The sequence below is a fragment of the Mustelus asterias genome, chromosome 1, assembly GCF_964213995.1.
Source record: "Mustelus asterias chromosome 1, sMusAst1.hap1.1, whole genome shotgun sequence".
In the NCBI taxonomy this organism is placed as follows: Eukaryota; Metazoa; Chordata; class Chondrichthyes; order Carcharhiniformes; family Triakidae; genus Mustelus; species Mustelus asterias.
In genome coordinates this window covers 173,264,597-173,292,373 of record NC_135801.1, presented here as the reverse complement: position 1 = coordinate 173,292,373, position 27,777 = coordinate 173,264,597, and the positions used below count along the sequence as shown (strand labels likewise).

The window sequence follows — 27,777 nt, the reverse complement described above, 5'->3', positions numbered from 1 at the left end:
CGCCCCTCATTATTTTATAGACCTCTATAAGATCACCCCTCAGCCTCCTACACTCTAGGGGAAAAAAGTCCCAGTGGCACAATGTTTTCCATCTTTAATTATCAACTAAATCGTGTTTTAAAAAATGTTACAAGAAACGCCAGATTGCAAGTTCAAGAACTGCAGCAATACAGAAAAACCCAACTGAAGTGTTATATCATCACTGGAGTTGTTCTGTTATCTCAGTTGGGAATACATTAACTGGTACAGCCTATCGCCTGCCATAATTCCTGTCGTCCAGAAACTATTTCTTATCTGCCAATTTCCATTGGAAAGATGGCACCTCCGCAACAATCGCAGCACTCTCAGTAATGCACTAAAATGTCAGTCTAGGTAACACGCTTACATTCTGGAACAAGGCTCGAACCCACAACTTACGGGAAGGAGAGCAACGCTAGGCTGAACTGACAGCGCGACACTTGCCAAATTGATCTGAATCAGAAAAACATGTAATTACAAGTGTGAGGAACCTGTATCTAGTGTCACCAACAATGCTGGCTTGCTTACTTGAAACTGCCAGATACTCAGCTCATGCTGTGGTTTGTAATTCTCCAAAAACTACAGCTCATTCCAACAGGCAAAGGATAGGAGTGGTGCAAAGCAGGCAATGTAACTAAAGTCTATTCCTGTGACAGGAATTGTATTTCGTATATTGGTCAAAAATATGCCAGAGAAAATAATTTTCTTTGATACTTCAGTGTGGTGCGGCCTGCTCCTTGTGTGATAGCTCTTAAAATAATCACCCAAAATTGCTTCCGTCCTACCACATGACAGGCCTGGTAACGATTAGTACTTTCTTTGAGTATTTAATAGCTCTCCAGACACAAGTCAAGCCGGGAACAAAGCCCATCAGTGCTCTGCTGAACACTTTGTTCAAATGGACATAGCAATAAATTGCATGCATCCATCACTGCATTTTAAATCAGATCTTAAAAATACGGCTGCACAATTCCTAACGCGAAACTCAATCCTGATGCACTATGATCACATCTACCTCCATTTTAAGCATGATGATGGGTTTGGGAATGGTGTCGTGAGTAACCTGATCTGGAGGGGCAGGTCCATGACTATTTTAACTAAGGCTCCTTTCTTCAAGTTTTGGCAGCCATTTCCAACCAGTAGCCAGCTGGGTTACCCGGGGTTCAGGATATCTGGCAGTGAAGTGCAGATGGGGCAGCTGGATCCAACTGGCAAATGATTGTTCCAGCGCTTGTGGGCTAACAAGAGGAGTGAATCCTCCGGGCCACTTACGCAAATCTGTTAAGAGTGGCCGAACCCTTCCTTTCCAAACCCATAATCATAGAATCGCTACAGTACAGAAGGAGGCCATTCAGCCCATTGAGCCTGCACCGGTGATCCAAACCAGACCCCACATATTTAACCCCCTGACACTAAGGGGCAATTTACCATGGCCGATTCACCTAACCTGCACATCTTTTGAGTGTGGGGGGGGGAAGCCGGAGCACTCAGAGAAAACCCACTCAGACACGGGGAGAATGTGCAGTGTTTGAGCAGAAACTTGTACATTGCCATTTTAATTACCATGCTCCCAAAGGAGAAAATGCTGGAAAATCTCAGCAGGTCTGGCAGCACCTGTAAGGAGAGAAAAGAGCTGCCGTTTCAAGTCCAGATGACCCTTTGTCAATGTTTGTCCAGGTCATCTGGAGTCGAAACGTCAGCTCTTTTCTCTTCTTACAGATGCTGCCAGACCTGCTGAGATTTTCCAGCATTTTCCCTTTTGATTTCAGAATCCAGCATCCGCAGTAATTTGCCTTTAATTACCATGCTGCTGCCTTTACCTGTTCTACACCACCACCTACACCCTAGGCACTTTCCAATGCTGACATAATCGTCATGTTACTGGACTCGGAACCCAGAGGCCCAGGCTAATGCTACAGGGACAAGGATTCAATTCCCACAACAACCAGGAGTAAGTTTTAGCAATGATGACCATGAAAGTATCCATTGTTGTTAAAAAAAAAAATCTGGTTCACTAATGTCCTGTAGGGAAGGGAATGTGGTGTCCTTATCCAGTCTGGATAATGCAAAAAAGTGACAGCCCGTGATACCATCACCAGAACTTATTTTTAACCTCAGGAAGCCACAGGAAGAGTAACCTACTGCCTGGCTGCATAACTCAAAGGCGAGAGGAGCAGGAATGCTCCAACACCCACTCCAAGATGTAGAAGGTTTTGCTCATTTCTGCTCCCGTTTGCCAGCCAGTCAATCTGGCCGGTGGTTTATTTAAGTGACGCCCTGTCATTATTTGGCAAGTTCTTCATCCTTTTCCCAGGCACACCCAACACTCTTCCCACCTGGATTCAGACCCATGTCAGTGAATGACTGAGGCAAATGGCATGAACAATATCCTGTTGATCTACCTGTTTTCTTTCCAATTCTCTGGGGCTTTACTTTGTGCATAGACATTTTGTCATTAGGTTTAGATGTTTCTTTTCACGATTCATTCTTCCCTTCAATAGCCCCGAAATCTATTCTCGTCATGAGGCAAGCTTTTTTGGTATCTCCAAAACTCCTGAACAGCAGAGAAGGAAAAATTATCTGATAAGTGATCTTACTCATCCACTTCAAAACTTCCAATCCATCTCTCTTTCCCCTCTCAATCACTTGGCAAGCTCTGTCAATTTAACTAATACCTGCCGGAACACAAGTGCTCTGAAAGAGTGATTTGAGGGTACAAGTTCACAGGACATTAACTTTGGGTTAATGAAGCTATGAAGAAAAAAGCTAATGGAATTCTGGATTTTATTGAAGAGTATGGAATATCTTCATTGGGTCCCCTGGCCCCCCCATCATGAACATTCTGAAGTCATCATTGTCCAGCAGTACGGATCACTTGTCTGGATGGATGCAACACCCCAAAAAGCCCAACACCACAAAACGACACATCAGTTTACTTGATTTGCACCTCAGCCACTAGCCTAAACATCCATCCCCTCCAGCATTGGCGCACCATGGAAATGGGATATACACTTTGCAGCTCAACAAGGCTTCTTCTCCCAAATCTGTGGTCTCTGCCACCCACAAGGACAAGGACAGAAAGTTCTTAACACCAACATCATCACAAGGCATCATCCTGACTTAAATACACATCATTGTCCCTTTGCATCTCTGGGTAAACACAAGAAACAAGGCAGGAATAATTCCCTGGAGCATGCTCTACCCTTCAACATGATCGTGTTTGTTCTTGGTTTCAATTCCACTTCACTCCCCATAGCCCGTGATTCCCTGAGACACTCTCTCCACCTCCCTTTTCGAATCGCTGACTTACATTCGTTACCCTCTAAATCTGGAGGAACCATTCCAGGGTGCGAAGATTTTTGGAAAATGACCAATGGATCTACTATTTCTAGGGCCACTTCCTTCAGTCCTCTGGGCTGAAGATTATCAGGCCCTGGAGATTTATCCACCTTTCATCCCAGTAATTTCCCCAAAACCATTTTTCTACTAATACTGATTTTCTTCAGCTCCTCCCTAAAACATGACTGATGTACCGTAGGTCTGAGAGAAACATGTCTTTCTTTGTGAAAACAGAAGTAAAGTATGAATTTAGTTCCTCAGCCATTTCTTTGCTCCCGGTTATGGATTCCCCCGTTTCTGACTGTAAGGGGCCTACATTTCTTTTTGATCAACCTTTTTTCTCTTTACATATTTATAGAAATTTTTACAATCAGTTTTTATGTGCTCCGCGAGCTCACTTTCATACTCTATTTTCCCCTTCTTAATTCACCCCTTGTTTCTCCCTTTGCTGAATTTTAAACTGCTTTCACTCCTCAGGTCTCAGTAAAGTTTATTTATCACAAGTAGACTTACATTAACAATGCAATGAAGTTACTGTAAAAATCCCCTAGTCGCCACACACCGGTGCCTGTTCGGGTACACTGAGGGAGAACTTAGCATGGCCAATTCACCTAACCTGCACATCTTTGGACTGTGGGAGGAAACCGGAGCACCCAGAGGAAACCCACGCAGATACGGGGAGAATGTGCAAACTCCACACAGACAGTGACCCAAGCCGGAAATTGAACCGGGTCCCTGGCGCTGTGAGGCAGCAGTGCTAACCACCGTGCCACCCCTATTGCTTTTTCTTGCCACTTCACATGCATCTTCTTTGAATCTAACAGGCAGATCATCACCGGCTTCTCAAGGGCAACTAGGGATGGGCAATAAATGCTGGCCTCGCCAGCGACGCCCACATCCCGCAAGTGAATTTAAAAAAATATTCCCAGGTCCTGTTGCTACAAAATCCTCAATCTCCACGTCGCAGGTAGATTTAACAGCACCGAAAGCAACAGCCAAGACAACATACAACATTAATTAACGAGGTGCCTTCAAGAGGAGATTTGTGACTTGTTTCTAGTCGTTCGGACTTCCTAAAGAGCAAGCTCTCCTTCACAAGCAGTTCACAAGAGTTATCTCCGAGTCTCTGTGGTTTTCGCTGTACAGAACTACGGCTGAACACTGCAGCAATAAGGTACTGGCACAATGAACACCAAGAAGTACAAAAACCTCCCATGTGTTTCTGCTCCACAAAGAAACAGAGCCAAGCTTAGAAATTCAGAAATGATGTATTACTGTGAAAGTAAATCTACCGCTCGGTTAACGAGCACAACTACTTCCATGGCTGCTCGGCAGTGAAGACTACAAGCCAAGGAATCATAAAGAAGTCTTCTATATAAAATACTAATACAATATTTTTATTGTACATAATATATTAATACTTCAGGGCTAATTGTGATGTTGCATGGCTGGCATCACTAATATATGGAGGCGATGGTCTAGTGGTATTATCACTAGACTATTAATCCAGAAACTCAGCTAAATGTTCTGGGGATCTGGGTTCGAATCCCGCCATGGCAGACGGTGGAATTTGAATTCAATTTTTTTTTAAATCTGGAATTAAGAATCTACTGATGGCCATGAAACCATTGTCGCTTGTTGGAAAAACCCATCTGGTTCACAAATATCCTTTAGGGAAGGAAATCTGCTGTCCTTACCTGGTCTGGCCTACATGTGACTCCAGAGCCACAGCAATATGGTTGACTCTCAACTGCCCTTGGGAAACTAGGGATGGGCAATAAATGTTGGCCAGCCAGCGATGCCCAGGTCCCACGAATGAATAAATAAATATATAAATGGGTGAACATGATTTTTTTTTTAAAAACACAAGTTATTTATCATTGACATGTTTCGCAGCACTAACTCAACATAATAAAAAGGTTCAATCAATAGGGTTTCAAAACATTTTGATATGGTGTCCTTTGTTGGTGCCAACTGTGTCACTCTGAGCCTTAAATATCGAGAGGTAATGAGTGACTGATTATGTTGTTAAACACAGTAAGAAGTTTAACAACACCAGGTTAAAGTCCAACAGGTTTATTTGGTAGCAAAAGCCACACAAGCTTTCGGAGCTCTAAGCCCCTTCTTCAGGTGAGTGGGAATTCTGTTCACAAACAGAACTTATAAAGACACAAACTCAATTTACATGAATAATGGTTGGAATGCGAATACTTACAACTAATCCAGTCTTTAAGAAACAAAACAATGGGAGTGGAGAGAGCATCAAGACAGGCTAAAAAGATGTGTATTGTCTCCAGACAAGACAGCCAGTGAAACTCTGCAGGTCCACGCAACTGTGGGAGTTACAAATAGTGTGACATAAACCCAATATCCCGGTTGAGGCCGTCCTTGTGTGTGCGGAACTTGGCTATCAGTTTCTGCTCAGCGACTCTGCGCTGTCGCGAAGGCCGCCTTGGAGAACGCTTACCCGAATATCAGAGGCCGAATGCCCGTGACCGCTGAAGTGCTCCCCAACAGAGTTTCACTGGCTGTCTTGTCTGGAGACAATACACATCTTTTTAGCCTGTCTTGATGCTCTCTCCACTCCCATTGTTTTGTTTCTTAAAGACTGGATTAGTTGTAAGTATTCGCATTCCAACCATTATTCATGTAAATTGAGTCTGTGTCTTTATAAGTTCTGTTTATGAACAGAATTCCCACTCACCTGAAGAAGGGGCTTAGAGCCTCGAAAGCTTGTGTGGCTTTTGCTACCAAATAAACCTGTTGGACTTTAACCTGGTGTTGTTAAACTTCTTACTGTGTTTACCCCAGTCCAACGCCGGCATCTCCACATTATGTTGTTAAATACAGAGATGGCTTGAAATGCTGATTTTGTTTATTAAAAGGCAGTCTAACAGGGAGGCAGCATTCATTACAATTCTGCCTGCATCTGCACAAAACATGTGGGAAACGTGAGAGAGAATCATTGGCCATGATGAACGGAAAAGGCTGCAGACTGCTCGTATTGATCTGATTGGTGACACAGCACCGGGTTCAATCCTCGTTCCAACCGGAAGTGGATTTGGAAACTGTCTCCTTGCCCTACCCATGGTGCTGCTGGTGGCCATGTAGGTCGGAGCTGCCTTTGGGCAAATAACTCAAGAAGACGACCAGTCTCCGAGTCCATCTTTGTCTCTCAAGTCAACATCACTGAAACCTTAGCCTCTTAAAATAATCGCACTGGTATCCTGGTACTGGGGTGATTCACTGCTCAGAGATTCGTTCGGCCACCCAAATATTACAGCTTTAGTACATGATCTGAAGCAGGAGAACTGTGCTCCCCAAATACACTCAATGCAGCAGGCAGCATTTTCAACTTATGATCACTCTTGTATAGCCCTGGTTCTGACTGACAAGACCATTTTGGAGTTGCGTAGAGTGCCGTGCCAGGTTTTGCTTAAAGTGTCATGAATGCCCAAAGCTGCGTATAGGGTCATAGAATGTCAACAGCACAGAAGGAGGCCATTCGGCCCATGGTGTCTGCACTGACTCTCCGAGAGAGCATCTTACCTCAGACCTTTCCCCCCACCTTATCCGTGTAACCTCACACGTTTACCATGGCTAATCCATCGAACCCGCACACCTTTGGACTGTGGGAGGAAACCGGAGCACCCGGAAGAAACGCACACAGACACAGGGAGAACGTGCAAGAACACCCAAGGCCAGAACCAAACCCGGGTCCCCGGCGCTGTGAGGCAGTGGTGCTAACCACAGTGCCGCCCGAGAGAGGACACAAGAGGATTTGAAGCAACCTTGAGCAAAGGTAATCATGACCTCCCCAGTCCATGCTAGTTACAATCTCCCTGCAGTTTAACCAGGCCCATTCCAATCCTGGTGTCCTTGCTGGAAGCAGAACTGAGCTTCTCATCCCGCTCAATGACACACCTCAGTGTACATGTAATCCTTTCGACAAGTTTACAGTGGATGCACATTTCTCAATCCCACTCTGCTCCCTTACGGCATATTCTATCTCAAAACAAAAACCTAAAAATCAGGAAAAGGGAACAAGTTATCAACAGCAAGATGTGTGCTCTTGACATTATGGTAGGGCAGCACGGTGGCACAGTGGTTAGCACTGCTGACTCGCAGCTCCAGGGACCTGGGTTCGATTCCCGGCTTGAGCCACTGTCTGTGTGACGTTTGCACATTCTCCCCGTGTCTGTGTGGGTTTCCTCCGGGTTCTCCGATTTCCTCCCACAGTCCAAAGTTGTGCGGTTCGGCGGATTGGCCGTGCTAAATTGCCCCTTAGTGTCCTGGGATGTGTAAGTTAGCGGGATAAATCCGTGGGGTTACAGGGATAGGGCATGGTTGGGATTGTTGTCGGTGTAGACTCAATGGGCCGAATGGCCTCCTTCGGCACTGTTGGGATTCTATGATTCACCAAACCCACCATCGCAGGAAAAGCTGGGTCAGTTCTTTGGGGCTGAGTGAACAGAGTCAGCAATGTGTTTATCAGCACATGCTGGTCCTGGTTTCTTTCATTTTAGGTTTTCAGAGTCAGCGGATATGCCAACTCTCAACAAATTGATAGTGAGAGTCATGACGTCCCAGTCAAACTTCACTCATGGTCGCACAAGATGGATTTTCCTTCTGCCGTGGAAACAAGTAACTCACTTCAGGCGCTAGTGAAGGAAATGTGTGTCAGCAGTACAGTGGCTTCATGGTAGCTCAGTGCATAGTCAGAAATGAAACAAGAGAGTCAGTCACACCACCACCAGCTCGGTTGCATATGGCATTGAGTACAAGTTCCACCATGTGGATTCATAGATTTGTCAAATATATGTATGTCAAATCTATCCGACCAAATACCTTTCCATGGGTTAAATTAGAAAATAAATCTTCACTATTCACTGTTGGAGATCATTCTCAATCAATTTATCTGCCATTTGCTTATATTTACCACAAATCCAAACAGACTGGTCTGCTTTTTGAACAATGGGTGCAAGACCATTCATAAGAACATAAGAAATAGGAGCAGGAGTAGGCCATCTGGCCCTTCGAGCCTGCCTCGCCATTCAACAAGATCATGGCTGATCTGAAGCGAATCAGTTCCACTTACCCGCCTGCTCCCCATAACCCCTAATTCCCTTATCGATCAGAAAACTATCTACCCGTGATTTAAACATTCACTGACCTTCACCTTCTTAATTGCCCAGTCTTTCCAATCTATTTCCCTTTTTATATATTGCCTCTAATCTGATAAAATGTCAACTGTACATAAAGGCAAAATACTGCAGATCTGGGATCTGAAACAAAAACAGAAAATGCTGGAGAAACTCAGCAGGTCTGACGGCATCCGTGGAGAGAGAATAGAGTCAACATTTTGAGTCGGGATGACTCTTCGTCAGAGCTGAAGGCTGTACATTGTCCTTTTACCTTGACTTTAGCCTCATGATATCATAGAATCCCTGCAATGTAGGAGGCGGCCATTTGGCCCATCGAGTCTCTACCGACCAGAATCCCATAACCCTCATTTATCCTGCTAACTCCCCTGACACTAAGGGACAATTTAGCATGGCCAATCCACCTAACCCGCACATCTTTGGACTGTGGGAGGAAACCAGAGCATCCACAGGAAATCCACACAGATACGGGGAGGAAGTGCAAACAGTGACTGAGGCTGGAATTGAACCTTGTTCCCTGGCGCTGTGAAGCAGCAGTGCTAACCACTGTGCCAATATCTAATTTTATTATTTGGTTCTCCTTGCTCAAAAGGTCACTCAGTGCTACGGGAGCACATTCTCAACGTCAGATGTGCTCTTTACTGATCCCCGCTGGAAATAATTTGGCCCAGTTTAACTGTATTTTCTTACAGCAATTTCTTCCCATCCCTCCTAATATGGTTATTGGAATAACTAGCCTCACACCAGTTTTTTGTTTAAGAGAATGTGACTTGGTTTATTTATTAGTCACAAGTAGACTTACATTCACACTGCAATGAAGTTACTGTGCAAATCCCCTAGTCGCCACACTCCGGTGCCTGTTCAGGTACACGGAGGGAGAATTTAGCACGGCCAATGCACCTAACCCGCTCGTCTTTGGGACTGTGGGAGGAAGCTGGAGCACCCAAAGGAAATCTACGCAGACACAGGGAGAACATGCAGACTCCACACAGACAGGTGGTCACCCGAGGCTGGAATTGAACCCGGGTCCCTGGCGCTGTGAAGCTGCAATGCGTGCCACTGTGCATACTCTCCTTGTGAGAAAACAGACACTGCTGCAACTCTGTCAGCGATTGAAGTAAGCTGCAAATCTATGGACTTACATTTTTAATGTAGGGCCCTTTTACTCTCATCCTCCACGTACTGTTTTTTCTTGTATTCTCACTGAGTACAACTCTATCTTCCTACCGGATAACATCAAGTTCTACTTCTATATCTTTCATATGCACATTCAAGGATTCACAGATTGTAGAACAAGCTTCGGATCTATGATGGCCAAACTGGTGGATGGCAGCTGGCTGGAGCTTTACTGTATCCTCTACTCCTGCATGTGGTCAGGGTATTACCAATTTTCCCTACAGGAATCTCACACTTGGACTGGAAACAGGGCATTTAAATGGTTGGTGGCTACCATGGCAGCTAAAGCTGAGACTCAGACTGTCAACCTAGCTGCTATGGCTTGGACCTCACAGAAATCTGGTCAACTCTCAAACTCCTGCCATTGCTGTTCCACTGTCTTCCCTGCTGGGCTCCTTTCCAATCAACTCTGGCCAGCTCCCCCCTCATGTCTTTGTAGTTCCTTTATTTAATTGTAATACCGTTACATCTGATTCCAGCTTCTCCCCCTCAAACTGCAGGGTAAATTCTATCATATTGTGGTTACTGCTCCCTTAGGGTTCCTTCATCTTAAGTTCTCTACGTCAAGTCTGTCTCATTACACATCACCAAATCCAGAGTTGCCTGTTCCCCAGTAGGCTCTGTCACAAGCTGCTCTAAAAAAAAAACCCATCACTTAGACATTCCACAAATTCCTGTTCTTGGGATCCACTACCTATCTGACTTTCGCAGTCCACCTGCATATTGAAGTCCCCCATGATTAGTGTAATATTGCCTTTTTCATCTCCTAATTTATTTTCTGCCCCACATCCTGACTACTGCTAGGGGGCCTGTACACAACTTGCGTCAGGGTATTTTTATATTTGCAATTCCTCAACTCTACCCACAGAGATTCTGTGCCTTCTGGTTTTATATCAGTTCTTGCTATCGATTTAACTTCATTCCTTACTAACATGCAATCCTGCCCCCTTTGCCCATCCTCCTGCCCTTTCGATAGGAGACATATTCTTGGCTATTTAGATCCCAGCCCTGATCCCCTTGCAGCCACGTCTCTATGATGCCCACAACATTACACCATAAAGATGTCCTGCAACAATTATGAAAGATATTGCTGAGGTCACATCTAGGGTACCATGCGTAGCTTTGTTCCCAAATTAACGAAAGGATATACTTGCATTGGAGGCAGCACAAGGAAGGTTCACTAAATTGATCCCTGGGATGAGGGGGTTGTCCTACGATGAGCCAAAGTAAATTGGGCCTATAGAAGAACCCGGAGCGATCTCATTCTGAAGGGGACTGAGAGGGTAGATGCAGAGAGATTGTTTCCTCTGGGCAGGGAGTCTAAAACACAGGGGCACAGTATCAGAATAAAGGGACTGATCATTTAAGACCAAATGAGGAGGAATTACTTCACTAAAAGGGTTGTGAATCTGTGGAATTCTCTACCCCAGAGGGTTGAGAATGCTCCATCGTTGAATGCATCCAAGGCTGTGACAGACAGATTTTTAGTCTCTCAGGGAATTAAGGGATTATGGGGAGTGAGCAGGAAAATGGAGTTGTAGCTCAAGATCAGTCGTGATCATATTGAATGGTGAAGCAGGCTTGATGGGCCATATAATCTACTCCTGGTCCTATTTTCCATCCTTTCTACAAGTGATATCAAGAAACGGCTGAAGGCGACAAGGGGCCCCGACAACATTCCAGCAACAGCACTGAAGACTTGTGCTCCGAAATAGCTGTGCCCCTAGCCAAGTTGTTCCAGTGCAGTACTGGCATGTACCCAGCAATGTGGAAAATTGCTCTTGGTATATCCGATACACAAAAAGCAGAACAAATCCAACGTGGCCAATTACCGCCCCATTAGTCTACTCTCGATCATCAGCAAAGTGATGAAGGAGTGGTCAACAGTGCGACAAAGTGGCAGCTACTCAGCCATAATATTCTCACAAGTGCTCAATTTAGTCCAAACATGGTCAAAACAACTGACTTCAGGGGAGGTGATAGTGACAGCCCTTGACGTCAAGGCAACATTTGACCAAGTGTGATATCAAGGAGCCCTTGCAAAACTGGAGTCAAAGGGAATCGGGGGAAAACTAGACAACTCATACCTGACAAAGGAAAATTGTGATTATTCAGAAACTTGAACTGGACGAGCCATATAAATACTATGGCTACCAGAGCAAGTCAGAGGTTAGGAATCCTGCAGCAAGCAACTTGCCTCCCTAAAGCCTGTCCACCATCTACAAGGCACAAGTCAGAAGTGTGATGGAATACTCCCCACTCGCCTGGGTGGGTGCAGCTCCAACAACAGTCAAGAAGCTCGACACCATCCAGGACGAACAGCCTGCTTGATTGGCACCACATTCACCACCTTAAACATTCACTCCGTCCACCACTGACAGAGTTGTAGCAGTGTGTACCTTCTACAAGATTCAGTTCAGCAGCTCACCAAGGCTCCTTCCAAAAACATGACCACGACCATCTAGAAGGACAAGAGCAGCAGATACCTGCGAACACCACCACCTGGGAGGTTCCCCTGCAAGCCACTCATCATCCTGACTTGGAACTCTATCGCCTTTCCTTCACTGTCGCTGGGCCAAATTCTTGAATTCCCTCCCTAAAAGCGCTGTGGGTATACATACACCACATGGACTGCAGCCGTTCAAATCACAGCTCACCACCAGAAGGGCGATTATGGATGGGGAGTTAATGCTCCCCTAGTTAGCAAAGCCCACTCCCGGGAAAGAACTTTTTAAAAAATTGTCATAATTCTTGTTCACTAGTTCAGGGGGAAAAACAACACATTTATTTACAGGTAAAGGCTAGACAGAGGCTGCGTGCAGCGCCCAAGAAAACAGACCAGAACAGAAACCCAAACTCAACAGTGCGATTCCCCCACCCTGCTCCTTGGTTGGATCCCAAAGTCACGTGACACTTACTCTATTGATTGATCCTGAAAAAGGGACAATTGCCACAGTTGTTCTCCTTGGAATGTGCCTTCATACCTTAGCAATGTCACCCAATTACTTCCGAAGCCACAATTTAATTAGGACATCGATGTGAACTTGAATTTAGATGGTGCCGTTCTTAACTTCAACTTTCCCAAAACAGTTCACAATGAATGGAGTACTTTTGAAGTCCAATCACTGTTGTAAAATGGGAAAACATAGCAGCCAATTTGCACTTGGCAAGGTCCCACAAACAGTTAGTGAGATGGAGATACCAATAATATGTTTTAGTGGCAATAGAACCATAGAACATTACAGCACAGAAACAGGCCTTTTGGCCCTTCCTGGCTGTGCCGAACCATTTTTCTGCCTAGTCCCACTGACCTGCACCTGGACCATATCCCTCCACACCCCTCTCATCCATGTGCCTGTCCAAGTTTTTCTTAAAGGTTAAAAGCGAGCCCGCATTCACCACCTCATCTGGCAGCTCATTCCAAACTCCCACCACTCTCTGTGTGAAGAAGCCCCCCGCTAATCATCATAGAAACCCTACAGTGCAGAAGGAGGCCATTCGGCCCATCGAGTCTGCACCGACCACAATCCCACCCAGGCCCTACCCCCACATATTTACCCGCTAATCCCGCTAACCTACGCATCTCAGGACTCTCAGGGGCAATTTTTAACCTGGCCAATCAACCTAACCCGCACATCTTTGGACTGTATTCCCTTTAAACCTTTCCCCCCTCACCCTTAACCCATGTCCTCTAGTTATTTTCTCCCCTAGCCTCAGTGGAAAAAGCCTGCTTGCATTCACTCTATCTATACCCATCATAATTTTATACACCTCTATCAAATCTCCCCTCATTCTTCTACGCTCCAGGGAATAAAGTCCTAACCTATTCAACCTTTCTCTGTAACTCAGTTTCTCAAGTCCCGGCAACATCCTTGTAAACCTTCTCTGCACTCTTTCAACCTTATTAATATCCTTCCTGTAAATTCGGCCTCACCAATGTCTTATACAACCTCACCATAACATTCCAACTCTTATACTCAATACTTTGATTTATAAAGGCAAATGTACCAAAAGCACTCTTTCCAACCCTATCTACCTGTGACGCCACTTTTAGGGAATTATCTATCTGTATTCCCAGATCCCTCTGTTCTACTGCACTCTTCAGTGTCCTACCATTTACCTTGAATGTTCTACCTTGGTTTGTCCTTCCAAAGTGCAATACCTCACACTTGTCTGCATTAAACTCCATCTGCCATTTTTCAGCCCATTTTTCTAGCTGGTCCAAATGCCTCTGCAAGCTTTGAAAACCTTCCTCACTGTCCACTACACCTCCAATCTTTGTATCATCAGCAAATTTGCTGATCTAATTTACCACATTATCATCCAGATCATTGATATAGATGACAAACAACAATGGACCCAGCACTGATCCCTGTGGCACACCACTAGTCACAGGCCTCCACTCAGAGAAGCAATCCTCCGCGACCACTCTCTGGCTTCTTCCATTGAGCCAATGTCTAATCCAATTTACTACCTCTCCATGTATACCTAGCGACTGAACCTTCCTAACTAACCTCCCATGCGGGACCTTGTCAAAGGCCTTACTGAAGTCCATGTAGACAACATCCTCTGCCTTCCCTTCATCCACTTTCCTGGTGATCTCCTCGAAAAACTCTAATAGATTGGTTAAACATGACCTACCACGCACAAAGCCATGTTGACTCTCCCTAATAAGTCCCTGTCTATCCAAATATTTGTAGATCCTATCTCTTAGTACTCCTTCCAATAATTTACCTACTACTGACGTCAAACTTACCAGCCCATAATTTCCCGCATTACTTTTTGAGCCTTTTTTGAACAACATGAGCTATCCTCCAATCATCCGGCACCTCACCCGTGGATACCGACATTTTAAATATATCTGCCAGGGCCCCTGCAATTTCAACACTAGTCTCCTTCAAGGTCCGAGGGAATACCCTGTCCGGTCCTGGGGATTTATCTACTCTGATTTGCCTCAAGACAGCAAGCACCTCCTCCCCTTTAATCTGTATAGGTTCCATGACCTCCCTACTTGTTTGCCTTATTTCCATAGACTCTATGCCAGTTTCCTTAGTAAATACGGATGCAAAAAACCCATTTAATATCTCCCCCATTTATTTTGGTTCTATACATAGCCGACCACTCTGATCTTCAAGAGGACCAATTTTATCCCTTACTATCCTTTTGCTCTTAATATACCTGTAGAAGCTCTTAGGATTATCTTTCACCTTGTCTGCCAAAGCAACCTCATGTCTTCTTTTAGCCCTCCTGATTTCTTTCTTAGTTTCTTGCACTTGTTATACTCCTCAAGCATCTTATTTGCTCCCTGTTGCCTATACATGTCATACATCTCTCTCTTCTTCTTGATCAGAGTTCCAATATCCCTCGAGAACCAAGGTTCCTTATTCTTATTCACTTTGCCTTTAATCCTGACAGGAACATACAAACTCTGCACTCTCAAAATGTCTCCTTTGAAGGCCTCCCACTTACCAATCACATCCTTGCCAGAGAACAGCCTGTCCCAATCCACGCTTTTTAGATCCTTTCTCATTTCTTCAAATTTGGCCTTTTTCCCGTTTAGAACCTCAACCCGAATAGTTCCATGATTTCCAAGCTAAAAGCTGTTAACGATAGACTTAGCTCATTCATACCAAGGATGAATAGGGATACAGGAGAATTTTGTTATCCTATTACATATAGCTCAGCATAACAGCAGGTACTTTTCCACAATTATTTCCTGGGAGGTTGAGAAACGCATTTCCAAGCGGATGCAAAGAATGCAAAAGCAAGGTGCTGTAGAATCAAAAAGCTGGAAATAGTTAGCAGGCCGGGCAGCGGCTACGGCGGAGAGAGAAAGAGTTGATGATTCAGGTTTCTGACTTTTTGTTAAAATTGTATCTGATGACCAGAAATTGTGACTGCGATTTCTCCACAGATGCTGCCAGTCCAGCCAAGACAGAGACACAGACAGACAGACAGACAGACAGAGCGCTTGTTGTACCAACAAGCTTCAAGAAAGAAATGTAATCCTGAGAATCACAGAATCATTAACATCGACCCAATCAACTGACGCAGTAAAATTACAGCAATCAGTAAAAGCTTGAACTGCAAGAATCATGTACAATTACAGAACGATGGTCAGAGACAGATTAAAATCAAAGAGCAATGGGAACCAGGTACAGACAAATATTATCGCACAGACGTTTTCCTGTGCACACCGTATAATTTGAATCATGCAGGAAACCACATTGGCAACTACTTGCACAGAGTGTTAAACCTGCTCATTTTTTTATTTCCTGATACTGGAGGAACAGTCAAATGTGTAGATTCTCAGCTCTCTCCACACCGCCTCCTCCTCCTTTCACTTTCATTCACCCAGACTCAGTCTTCAAAACGCTGCATTTCAATGCAAGTGAGGAATTATCAATCCAGTCAACTATTGCACTTAAATAAAACCAAACCTTAAAAATCCTGCCTGTAATGTAGTTAAGCTGAAATATATCAGACACTCCACCCAAGAAGATCTGACAGACCATCTTGTGTTGACCACCTAGTCACCAAAGACAGCAAAATAAAAACACCATGCCCAGTCACAGAATCATTATGGAGGCCATTTGGCCCTTCATGTTGCCTGGATTGGGTGGCATGCCTTATGAGGATAGGTTGAGGGAGCTCGGTCTTTTCTCCTTGGAGAGATGAAGGATGAGAGGTGACCTGATAGAGGTGTACAAGATGTTGAGAGGTATGGATCGGGTGGATTCTCAGAGGCTTTTTCCCAGGGCTGAAATGGCTGCTACGAGAGGACACAGGTTTAAGGTGCTGGGGAGTAGGTACAGAGGAGTTGTCAGAGGTTAGTTTTTCACTCAGAGGGTGGTGGGTGAGTGGAATCAGCTGCCGTCAGTGGTGGTGGAGGCAAACTCCATAGGGTATTTTCAGAGACTTCTAGATGAGTACATGGGACTTAATAGGATTGAAGGTTATAGGTAAGCCTATATATAGGCCTAGGTAGGTAGGGACATGACCGGCGCAACTTTTGGGCCAAAGGGCCTGTTTGTGCTGTAGTTTTTTCTATGTTCCATGTCTGCACCAGCTGTCCAGCAAACAACTCACCTTTCTCCCCATTAATCCTGCAGAGTCAAACACTGCAGACAATCCTCCTTATTAATATCTGGGGGCTTGACAAATAACATTCATGCCACACAAGTACCAGACAATGACCATCTCCAACAAGAGAGAATCTAACCACCTCTTCTTGACTTTCAATGGCATTACCATTGCTGAATTCTTCACCTTCAACGCCCGAGCGGTTACCATCGACAAGACAAATCAACTGTAGCAGGCACATAAATACTGCGGCTACAAGAGCAGGTCACAGACTGGGAATGCTGCAATGAGCAACTCACCTCCTGTTCCCCCTGCAAAGCCTGTCGACCATCTACAAAGACACAAGTGCTCACTTGCTTGGATGAGTACAGCTTTTAAAAAAACACTCAAGAATCTCAACACCATCTAGGAGAAAGCAGCCCAGCTGATTGGCACCCCATCCACCAAGATAAATATTCACTCTCTCCACCACTGACACACGTAGGACAGTGTGTGCAAGATGCACTACAGCAACTTGGCCAACCTTCATCAGCACCTTTCAAATCCACAACCTCTACCACCGAGAAGAACAAGGGCAGCAGACGCTTGGGAACACTGTCGTTTCCCTTCAAGTCCCATACCATTCCAACTTGGAAATATACCGCTGCCCCTTCATCATCAGTAGGTCAAAATCCCAAAACTCCCTCCTTAACATTAGGTGTACTTTCTGGCACATTGACTGCAGTACTACTAGGCAACAGCTCACCATCACCTTCTCAAGGGCTATTGAGCTATGCCAGTTACACCCAAATCCTGTGAATGAATAACAAAATTTTCGGGCCATTTACTACAATCGTGCTCACCTCATCATCACAAGCCATAAACTAAGAGTCATTTTGCAAAGTGCAATTTTAGTCTGCTGAAATATTTAAACACGAGAAATTGTTTTGCAATAGATACATTTTCCCCAAGACCAACTCCCTGTGCAAGTCCCTAACTCTCATACCTTCCAGTCAGAGAAAATCTATCTAAAATAAAGTCTCAGTTTTTCAGAAAACATTGACAAAAGGAAGACTTCCAACATAAATAGTTTTAACCTTTCTGTTCCACGATATGACTGACAAACAACTGATGGAGAAAATTCAGCCAATGAACCTTTGAAATGATGCTATTATAATACGACTGGAATTGATGCATCAGATCACTGAGGAAGTTACATGCAGTTAAGTTGGGCCGTAATGAATGCATAGTTTGGCTCTCCCTTCTTCTGATTTGTCAGTTGGCTGAATTAACACTGAAAGCTGATGCAACAATATTTATCAATCCAAATCTTCAATCTGACCAAAAATTAGAAGTGACAAATTTTATATTATTTTCGGATACATCTCATTTCTTGCAATCTTGAGGATCGATTTGTTTCCTTGGCGCAAGAACTGCGAAATAATTCTCATGATGAATCAGCTGAATTATTTAATAAACACAGGGGCATTATACCACGTCATGCACAATGTGTTTAATCAACCCTGTCTCTTTAAGGATATCCTGACGTCAGCGACAATTTCGCAAGATAGCAACAGATGTGGAAGCCCTTTCAAACCCATCTAAATTCCGCCTGCCAGAAAAGATCCCGAAGACCCCCCCCCTCATTGTAGCATCTAAATTATTTTCAGAGTCGTTTTGCCTCCACTGCTCTATCTGGAAATCTATTCAATTCATCGATTCCTCTGGCTTCCAATTCTAAAATTACTTTTGGCTGGATCGAGCCGATGCATCTTCATCCTTCGCAGACAACACAAGTTTGAAAAATAAATAAACACTCCATAGTCACCCTTCCCATTCCCTTAAACTGTCTATTGTGCCTCTCTGGGATTACTTCTTATTCACACTCTTTTAGCTGAATAGCTCAGTTTTCTCCCATAATTCAGCTCTTAGAAACCAGACCCGTGACTCCTCTCCACTGCATTCAGCACTTAAAAAGATCCCCTTTGTGCTTTGGTGACTGATACTGGAAGCAGAATTCAAGGTTTCGTCTGACCCAAGTGCTGTTCATTTAGATGATGACATTCACCAAGTCATGGCAATGTGGTTCAATGTTCTGTTGGTTGTGTGGACCGTTGGAAAATTTTAGCCTTGCATCTATATTTAACAAAAAAAAAGTCTCAACTGGCCTGAGCTATTTCCACACCATCCAAGGAACAGACACGTCATGTTGGCTTCTTTCCTATGTCGACTGGGAAATTTTTAGATGAGGAGACTTCTGTGAATTTCTAATTCTAGGATAGATTGAATATCACTGCTGCTTTTAATCAGACTCAAATCAAAAATACAACAGGCAGTTTGTTCCAACATCAACTTTGCTCAGTTTTTATTTCCCAGTTTACAGTATGTAAAAATCAACTAGCTGACACAGGAATAACAGAACTCAAATCCTGTCTGTATGGTATTCAGCTATTACACTAGTCACTATATTGATGGATTTTTCTATGGAGGGCAAAATTTTCAGGTATAATATTTGAATGAATAGAGGGGGGGGAAAAATGATTGTCATCAGCCCAGCAGTCTTGACAAACCAAAAGGTTTTTGAAAACACTGGTGCCATTTTCCACCCGGAGCGCATTCCTTCTCTACAAACTAGCGTCTTGAAAAGTATAATCAACGTACTGCAAATCATTAAACACCACAAGCTTTGTACCCAAATCTAAGTTATGGTTCTCGGCACGGTAGCACAGTGGTTAGCACTGTTGCCTCACAGCGCCAGGGACCTGGGTTCGAAACCGGCTCGGGTCACTGTCTGTGTGGAGTTTGTACATTCTCCCCATGTCTGCGTGGGTTTCCCTCCGGGTGCTCCGGTTTCCTCCCACAGTCTGAAAGATGTGCTGGGTAGGTGCATTGGCCATGTTAAATTCTCCCTCAGGTGTACCCGAACAAGCGCCAGAGTGTGGGATTTTCACAGTAACTTTATTGCACTGTTAATGCAAGCCTACTTGTGACTAATAATAAATAAACTTCAAACGATATATTTTTTAAATTTCGCACACACCAAATTTAAGCAACTGAAGAATTGACTCTTTTGGCAGGTAAATATAGTGGTACATGTCACGCACCTTTACAAACCTGCAATCTAAATCATCAAAATGTTCATCCTTTCTGTATATGGGTAGTGCCTTATATACATTTCACGCAGAAACTGAGATGTTTTTCCCCCCCTCGATGTTATATAACCTCTGGTATATTTTTGGGAACTGGCAAGCATTGTTTTTTGTGAAGCAGATAGTGCTATGCCCCCAAAGTTTGGTGGAAGTACTTGGTCTTATGCGCCAACTGGAAAGGTAGGGACATTATTTCACCAGCTGCATTTCCCATTCTGCCCTACCATCCAGATCGACACAATTTTCACAACCAACTGGAAACTAGCAATCTTAAAAGCTTCCAAATCCAATTCCAGAAAGGCAACGTGGCAGGGACATCACTTGTCCATTTTTCGTCGAATGGACAATCTTCATTTTATATTTCAGAAAAGGGCCAGGGAAAACTGGACACCGTGCTGAACTGGGAGATTCTCAGAGCCGAACAAAAGCACAATCAGCAAAATTAAATTTACGCAGCAAACAACGCTTTTGTAATGCAAAAAGGTCAAAGCACTCACTTCAAAAGACACGGCTGCATTGTTTATTTTTACATACTGCACAACCCCAATAGGTTTCGGATCATACAGATCTAAATGACAAGAGATATCAAACCAAAAATTTGCATGTCAGCATCGCATTCTGCAACCTTAATACAGAGAGCTCTGTGGAAATGTCATCTGCACGTTCCGTCCAAACTCACTAAATTACTACTTCAAATTTCTTCTAAATTCAGCATACACAGAACCAGAACAGCTTTCCAATTGTGACTCCAGAACAGTAATCATTGTTTTTTAAAACCCTCTGGTGGCTTTGCCTATACCTGCTAGATGGGACAGATTGCTTGGCACATAGCTAGCGATATTTTCATTTGAGACAGTCAGCAAGTGAGCATTAAATACATCTTTAACATGCAAATTGACTTCATAAAAAGCTACACAGCACATATATTAAAAAAAGACCTCATTTGTTGAGAGGGAAACCTTCCAGATTTTACTTTCTCTTCAATTCAGAACCAGGAAATAAACCAAATTCTGCACAACCCAATAGAGTATTCTATGTACTACACACTTTAACCTTCACATTTTAAGTTAAAAACAGCCCCAAAAATGTCAGCACTGCGATACTGCAGCAGTAACCTGTCATTGGTGGCAAAATCTCAGTATAAACTTGCGACTGAACAGTCGTAGCACTGTATCAAACTCAGCCAAGTTATTCACAGTAATGTAAAGCTGTTTACAGCTGGACAAAAATGATCCTGAAACAAAATGCATCCCAACCCAACAGGAAGGGGCAGCATTTGCCGAAGAGGGAATAACAGATAAACTGCCTCATCACAGGATGCTGATCTGCTTTAACTTGCAGGTTTAAAATAGACACCCTCTAAAAATATAAACACAAGGCTCTTGGCCTCTTTAAAGCAAAAAAAATACAACCCAGTCCTCTTCCTTCATCCCCTTATTTCATACACAACAGAACCAAACAGAACAGAAAGCGATCTGTAGCAACCCCACCCCATCAAAAGAATAAAATAAATCCACCCATCTTCAAATCACTGAACAAACAAGGCTTACACTTCCCTTCCCCCCAACTCCCCAAATTAAAAAAACTGCTGATGCCTCTGAGCCACACACACACACTCAAGAAGGAGATAAAACCGAGACAAACCTTGCATCCCCCACCTTCAGTTTGTACCAGAATTTACTTGAGCTGATAAAAAAAATATGCAGCAAGGGGGGAAAAGGGCCATGAAACCAATCACTGTGTACCATTGCCTGTAAGAAGCCAATGAGAAGCAGCTGTTATTGGAAACTGGCCAACCATATCATAGCTCATTACTCAGTCAGACAACTGCTTGCTCAGAGAGAGAGAGAGAGAGGCTCGGGGGGAAGGGGAAGGCCCGAAAAATAAAGGAAACCAAAAAAATACCTCTCAGGGGATGGCTGCCAGAATAAAATGTTTTTGACTCATGCGGCTAAAGGGGACCCAGATTACCCAGAAACACTAAACTAAAAAGGCCACTTGGTCAAAAGATTAGGGGGGGGAGGTTTTAGGAACAGGCTGTTAACCAAAAAAAAAAACCCCCGCCTTGAAACGAAACTGGGGTTGTGTGTATGTGCTGCAGTTCTTCCCAGCGCCAGTCAATGTGCCAGCACACACCAAACTGCGTTCGGGTACTCCAGCCCCCTTTTCGAAATGTCATGTTCGTGTCGATGCAGGACGGTGGCAGGTACTGCAGCTGTAAGCTACCTTTTGTGTTTTGTCAGCATTTCTAAGCTGCGTGAGGGGAAAAACAAACAGATCGCTGTACTTCAACAAACAATATTTTACCCACATTTCAAGTTCCTCCTCGCCTATTTTATCATCGCAGCTTATAACACTGAACACACACGACTTGACATACTACACACGTGGGGTGTTTTAAATTTCACCCTGACAGACTTCTCTTTAACTGTAGGCGTATAAAATGCATAAAATCAACTTTCCGGTAATTTTAGATGTTCCGATCAGTACTTTAAGTGAGCAATTTGCATTTGAAAATAAAGTTGTTTCCTGATATTGACAAATAATAAAACTGACTTTGTCTTCGAACAAAGTAATGATGTAAAGTACATCACTTTGTCACTGGTGTCCAATATGACAAACATGCAAATACCTTAAAACTCATCCTTCACAAAAATTATGTGCAACACTTTTCAGAAAATATAGGTTCCAGCATACCCTCAGAAATCAGGAAATTCTCTTATTCAATTTCATTTTCCTTCTTGCGTCCTGAACTTTGTCCTTCCATTTTCATAGAATCATAGAATCCCTACAGTGCAGTAGAAGGCCATTCCGCCCATCGAGTCTGTACTAATCACATTCCCACCCAGGCCCTATTCCCGTAACCCACATATTTACCCTGCTAATCCCTTGACACTAGGGTCAATTTAGCATAGCCAATCAACTTAACCCGGTGGATGTGGGTCTATTGGGAGACAGCATGTATTACTTTCAAAACGCAAGGACCAGAATTGGTCAAATTGCCTTGCTCATTTGTGAATCCTATTTTTAAAATTAATTTTATGGGATGTGAATGTCACTGGCTGGACCAGCATTTATTGCCCATCCCTAACTGCCTTCCATTTTAGAGGGCATTTGAGAGTCAACCCCATTGCTGTGGGTCTGGCACATGGCAGAGTTCCTTCCCTCAAGGACATTAGTGAACCAGATGGGTTTTTACAACAACCACAACAGTTTCATGGTTATCAGTAGATTCTTAATTCCAGGTTTTTATTGAATTCAGATTTTACCGTCTGCCGTGGTGAGATTCGAACCCAGGTCCCCAGGACATTACCTTGGGTCTTTGGGTTATTAGTCCAATGACAATAGCACGACACCATTGCCTCCCCAACAACAGCAGGGATTTCTCCCACTGTCCTGGGCAATGGGTATCCCTCAGCTAACTTCTATATGACTGATGATCATTTATTTTAATGCAATTTTTGGGAACTTGCTGTGCGTAAATTGGCTGCCACCTTTCCAGCAAAAGAATCATTAAGGATAAGTTTCAGACCGGAATTTGCTGAACAAATACATTTTTTGAATGACACTTGTTGTTATTAATGTAAAAGTCAGCCAGTAACCAATGGTGAGGAAAAGATGACCTATGAAATATGAATTACCACAGTGGCATGCGAGATGTGCCAAGTCACCTGTGTTAGCTTTGCAAAACCTGTGCTTCATCCTGAACTCCCAATCTCCCAAATGTGCATTAATTTTCCCATTTAACTCACCACAAGAAGTTAAGTCTCGTGGCCCATTTAACAACATGATAATTATTCATGACCATCGATCAACCGCTGACCCATTAGCTGAACAATTAAAAATATGGAGTTTCATTTCTTCAGGTAGCGAATTGATGTTGGGGATTTTTTTAAATGCCTAATTTAAAGTGCTTATATCTTTTATTCCCTCTTTAATTTCCTTTTCTGTGCTTGATTTGACGATGGATTCGCCCACGCAAATTTACACTTCCTTCTTCAAGCTTCTGATGTTTACTTCTCAATCCTTAAATCTCATTGTTTGAGGAGATATACCATCGACCCCGTTGTTCTCCAAGGGTCCAGCTACCCTGCTGCATCCTTTATGAGCCGGTAATTCCAGCAACTTACAGGGCAAAAAGAAATCAGTTGAAGGGTGCAGGAAATATTTATCTAACTGGGAGGTAGCCTGCTCCAGCACACTGGCTTTATAAATAACAACAACTGCAGAAATGTTGTGAATGGAATGTCCAAAGCCTCGGTAGGTGGGAATTTGAAATTGACGAAAAATTAAATTTTCCATTCAAAATGTGATCTGGTATGTTCCCAATTTCCCACACAGTGGTTAGCACTGCTGCCTCACAGCGCCAGGAACCCGGGTTCAATTCCCAGGCTTGGGTCACTGTCTGTGCGGAGTCTGCACATTCTCCCCGTGTCTGCGTGGGTTTCCTCCAGGTGCTCCGGTTTCCTCCCATAGTCCGGAAGACGTGCTGGTTAGGTGCATTGGCCGTGCTAAATGCTCCCTCAGTGTACCCGAACAGGTGCCGGAGTGTGGCGACTAGGGGATTTTCACAGTAACTTCATTGCAGTGTTAATGTAAGCCTACTTGTGACACTAATAAATAAATTTTAAGCTGTATCTGACAATATTATCAGTCCTCAATTATCCTATGTGTTTACATTTATCAGTGCAACCTCTTAAGTAAATACACAAACAAGGCTCTTCATTTCTCCACCCCACTATCAATTGGAATTAATAATATGGAGCTGATGTAAATAGCAGACTCTTCACTGGATAATGCATTTAGAAAGGATAACAAGGCCTTGGAAACCATCAGCTTGGTCCTATGGGTCAGCTTAAGTTATTCCATTTATGTTTTGTGACTCACCCAAAGGTGCTTGCTGCTTTCCCAATGTCGTATGAGGAACGGTTGAGGACTCTGGGTCTGTACTCATTGGAGTTTAGAAGGATGAGGGGCGATCTTATTGAAACTTACAGGATACTGCGAGGCCTGGATAGAGTGAACGTGGAGAGAGTGTTTCCACTGATAGGAAAAACTAGAATCAGAGGGCACAACCTCAGGCTAAAGGGACGATCCTTTAAAACAGAGATGAGGAGGAATTTCTTCAGCCAGAGAGTGGTGAATCTGTGAAACTCTTTGCCGCAGAAGGCTGTGGAGGCCGGGTCATTGAGTCTCTTTAAGACAGAGGTGGATAGGTTCTTCATTAATAAGGGGATCAGGGGTTATGGGGAAAAGGCAGGAGAATGGGGATGAAAAAAATATAGGACCAAGCTGATGGTTTCCAAGGCCTGTGTTCACAGCACCTTGCTGTATCGCTGTGAAACATGGACAACTGACAGCTGTAAAGAAGAGAAGCTCAATAATTTCAATCTTCACTGTGTGTGGTGGAATATGGGTACATCCTGACAGCAAAAAATTATAAATACAGAGGGGGCAATCTGATTTTAAAAATTCAATTTGGAGGCTATTGCTCTGCATCTTTTTCTCAACTTTACTCAGTAGGATCTGTTTCTAATCTCTGTCCTTGTCCATTACCAGAGAGTTTTTCTGGGTCCTTCTTTACAGCTGGACAAACTCCACATGTACGGCACTTTCCCAGTTGCGCATGCACTGAAGTCCCAAGATCCACCAGGAACTGTAGTTCCTGAACTCTGAGCTCCCGATCTAAACTCAAGGTATCAGTGTTTGTTACATTTGTAAGAATCCTTGAAGCAGAAGTTTGAGTGTCCCATTGGTTGCCTTGCTTCAGCTACCTCACCATACAGGAAGTCCTTGGGTATGAGACGTGCATCAGATTGAATGGTGGAACAGACTCGATGGGCCAAGTGGCCTAATTCTGCTCCTATGTCTTATGATCTTATGTGTGTATCGAGCTCTGTAACAAGGGAAAGATTCTGTCACCATGGAAACGAGGGAGCAGAATCTGCTCATTACTTCCAGTGGGGTGTTACTTAATGTGATCAGGGGTGGTGATGTCTTTGTCCCATGACCATGGCTTTCTTGAAGCTTGTCAGCCAGAACATGTCACAGGCATGGGAGAGACAGTCCACAGGTCTTTGTAGCTGTGAGTTCTCTGATGAGGATGTGGTGTGTTTTGTCTTTGCTTTCAGTGTTGAGAGATTGTAGAGCTGTCTGACCTAATGTGCAAGTAAACTCCTTCCGTACCTGCAGGGAAAGTGAAGGTCAGGAACATGGGGAAGAAGATGCCAAACAGAGTGGGGGCTGGGACACGGCCCTGTTTCACTTCATTCTTCACTCTGTTGGAACCATCGAACTGTTCAGTACAGTGCATGTTGTCATGGAAAGAGCGGAGGAGACTGAGGAGATTTGGTGAATAGCCAATTTTTCCCAAAATCTTGTTGAGTCCTGCTCTACCTTGATGAGATCTGTATCAAGGTAAAGAGGCTGTTCCCTATACTTCTTTTGGAGCTGATGTAAGGAGAAGATCATGTCCACAATAGATCTGCTGGCACAGAAACTTCACTATATTTCCAGATACACTCAGTCTGCCAATAGATGCAGTTTTTTTTAAGTATGACACTAACAAAGGCCTCCCCCATGATGCTAAGGAGTGAGGAGTCCCTGCAGTTGTTGCTGCCTCCTCTGCTGCCTGTATTTTTGTCTGGTGAGATGAGTCTTCCATCTCCCGGAGGATGGATTGCTTCATGCATAGCTCATTGCTGTGACCAGGTGAGTCATTTCTCCTCATTTGATCTTAACAGGGCTTTGTATTGGATAAGGACATCCTTGATGGAAGGACTCACTTCCAGAAACACATACACACATCCATAGAATCCCTACAGTGCAGAAGGAAGCCATTCGGCCCATCGAGTCTGCAATGACCACAATCCCACCCAGGTCCTATCCCCATAACCCCATGCATTTACACTAGCTCATCCCCCTGATACTAAGGGGCAATTTAGCATGGCCAATCCACCTATCGTGCACATCTTTGGACTGTGTATACACAAATGCGCGCGCACACACACACTCACACGCGCGCACACACACACACACGTGCGCCCACACACACACGCACGCACACACACGTGCGCCCACACACACACACGCGCGCGCACACACACATACACGTGCGCCCACACACATGCACGCACACACACGTGCGCCCACACACACACACATGCGCACACACACACACACGCATGCACACACACACACACGCATGCACACACACACACGCATGCACACACACACGCATGCACACACACGCATGCACACACACACACGCGCGCGCACACACGCGCGCGCACACATACGTGCGCACACACACATGCACGCCCGCCCACATGCACACACGCACACACACACACACACACGCACCCACATGCGCGCGCGCGCGCACACGAGTGCAAGTCCAAAACCGCATACACAAATATAGCTTACAAAGTAGGGGAGGATAGATTTGGCCAAATTAGAGTTTGTAATTTTTAAGAGAAGTTTACAGTTCATAGTTTGCTGTCTTGTCTGGCTGATGGATAAGGTGCTTGATGCTTTCGCTTTAAAGATGTGGATAACCAAACTGATTGTTCCTCTGGAGACACAGCTGAGGAGTCGAACTTTTTAAAAAATCTGTCTACTCCAAATGGAGTCACAGTCACATTAGTGGACAACGCTCAGCTTTTAGTTGCAGCGAGAGAGAGGTGGGCAGGGGTTTTGTCTTCACTCAAATGCTTCCATTCTTCTTCTGAAAACCATGAGCTTAAAGAACACTCACAATGGGCTTGGCTTGTTAAGAATTATCTCTCCAACTGCCAATAGTTCAAACAATATTTGTATACTCCAGTGATAACTCTAATTTATCTTAAGTTGCCAAGGTCTTTTATCCAAAC

General features: G+C 44.1%; 1 protein-coding gene across 5 annotated transcripts in view; it reads right to left on the bottom strand.

The window, feature by feature from the left end:
* The window catches only part of ctbp1 (C-terminal binding protein 1), a 263,134-nt gene that overhangs the window by 189,655 nt on the left and 45,702 nt on the right, over positions 1–27,777 (bottom strand). The window contains exon 1 of one of the 5 annotated variants that reach the window (XM_078223212.1): positions 21,551–22,015. The exons of 1 other annotated variant lie outside the window; for it this stretch is intronic. In XM_078223212.1, coding sequence (XP_078079338.1) covers positions 21,551–21,654 — 104 coding nt within the window. In that variant the 5' untranslated portion in view covers positions 21,655–22,015. Of the gene's footprint in view, positions 1–2,420; positions 2,438–21,550; positions 22,016–27,777 lie in introns of those variants that run through there. 3 more of the 5 variants (XM_078223268.1, XM_078223287.1, XM_078223251.1) reach the window with 3 other exon arrangements.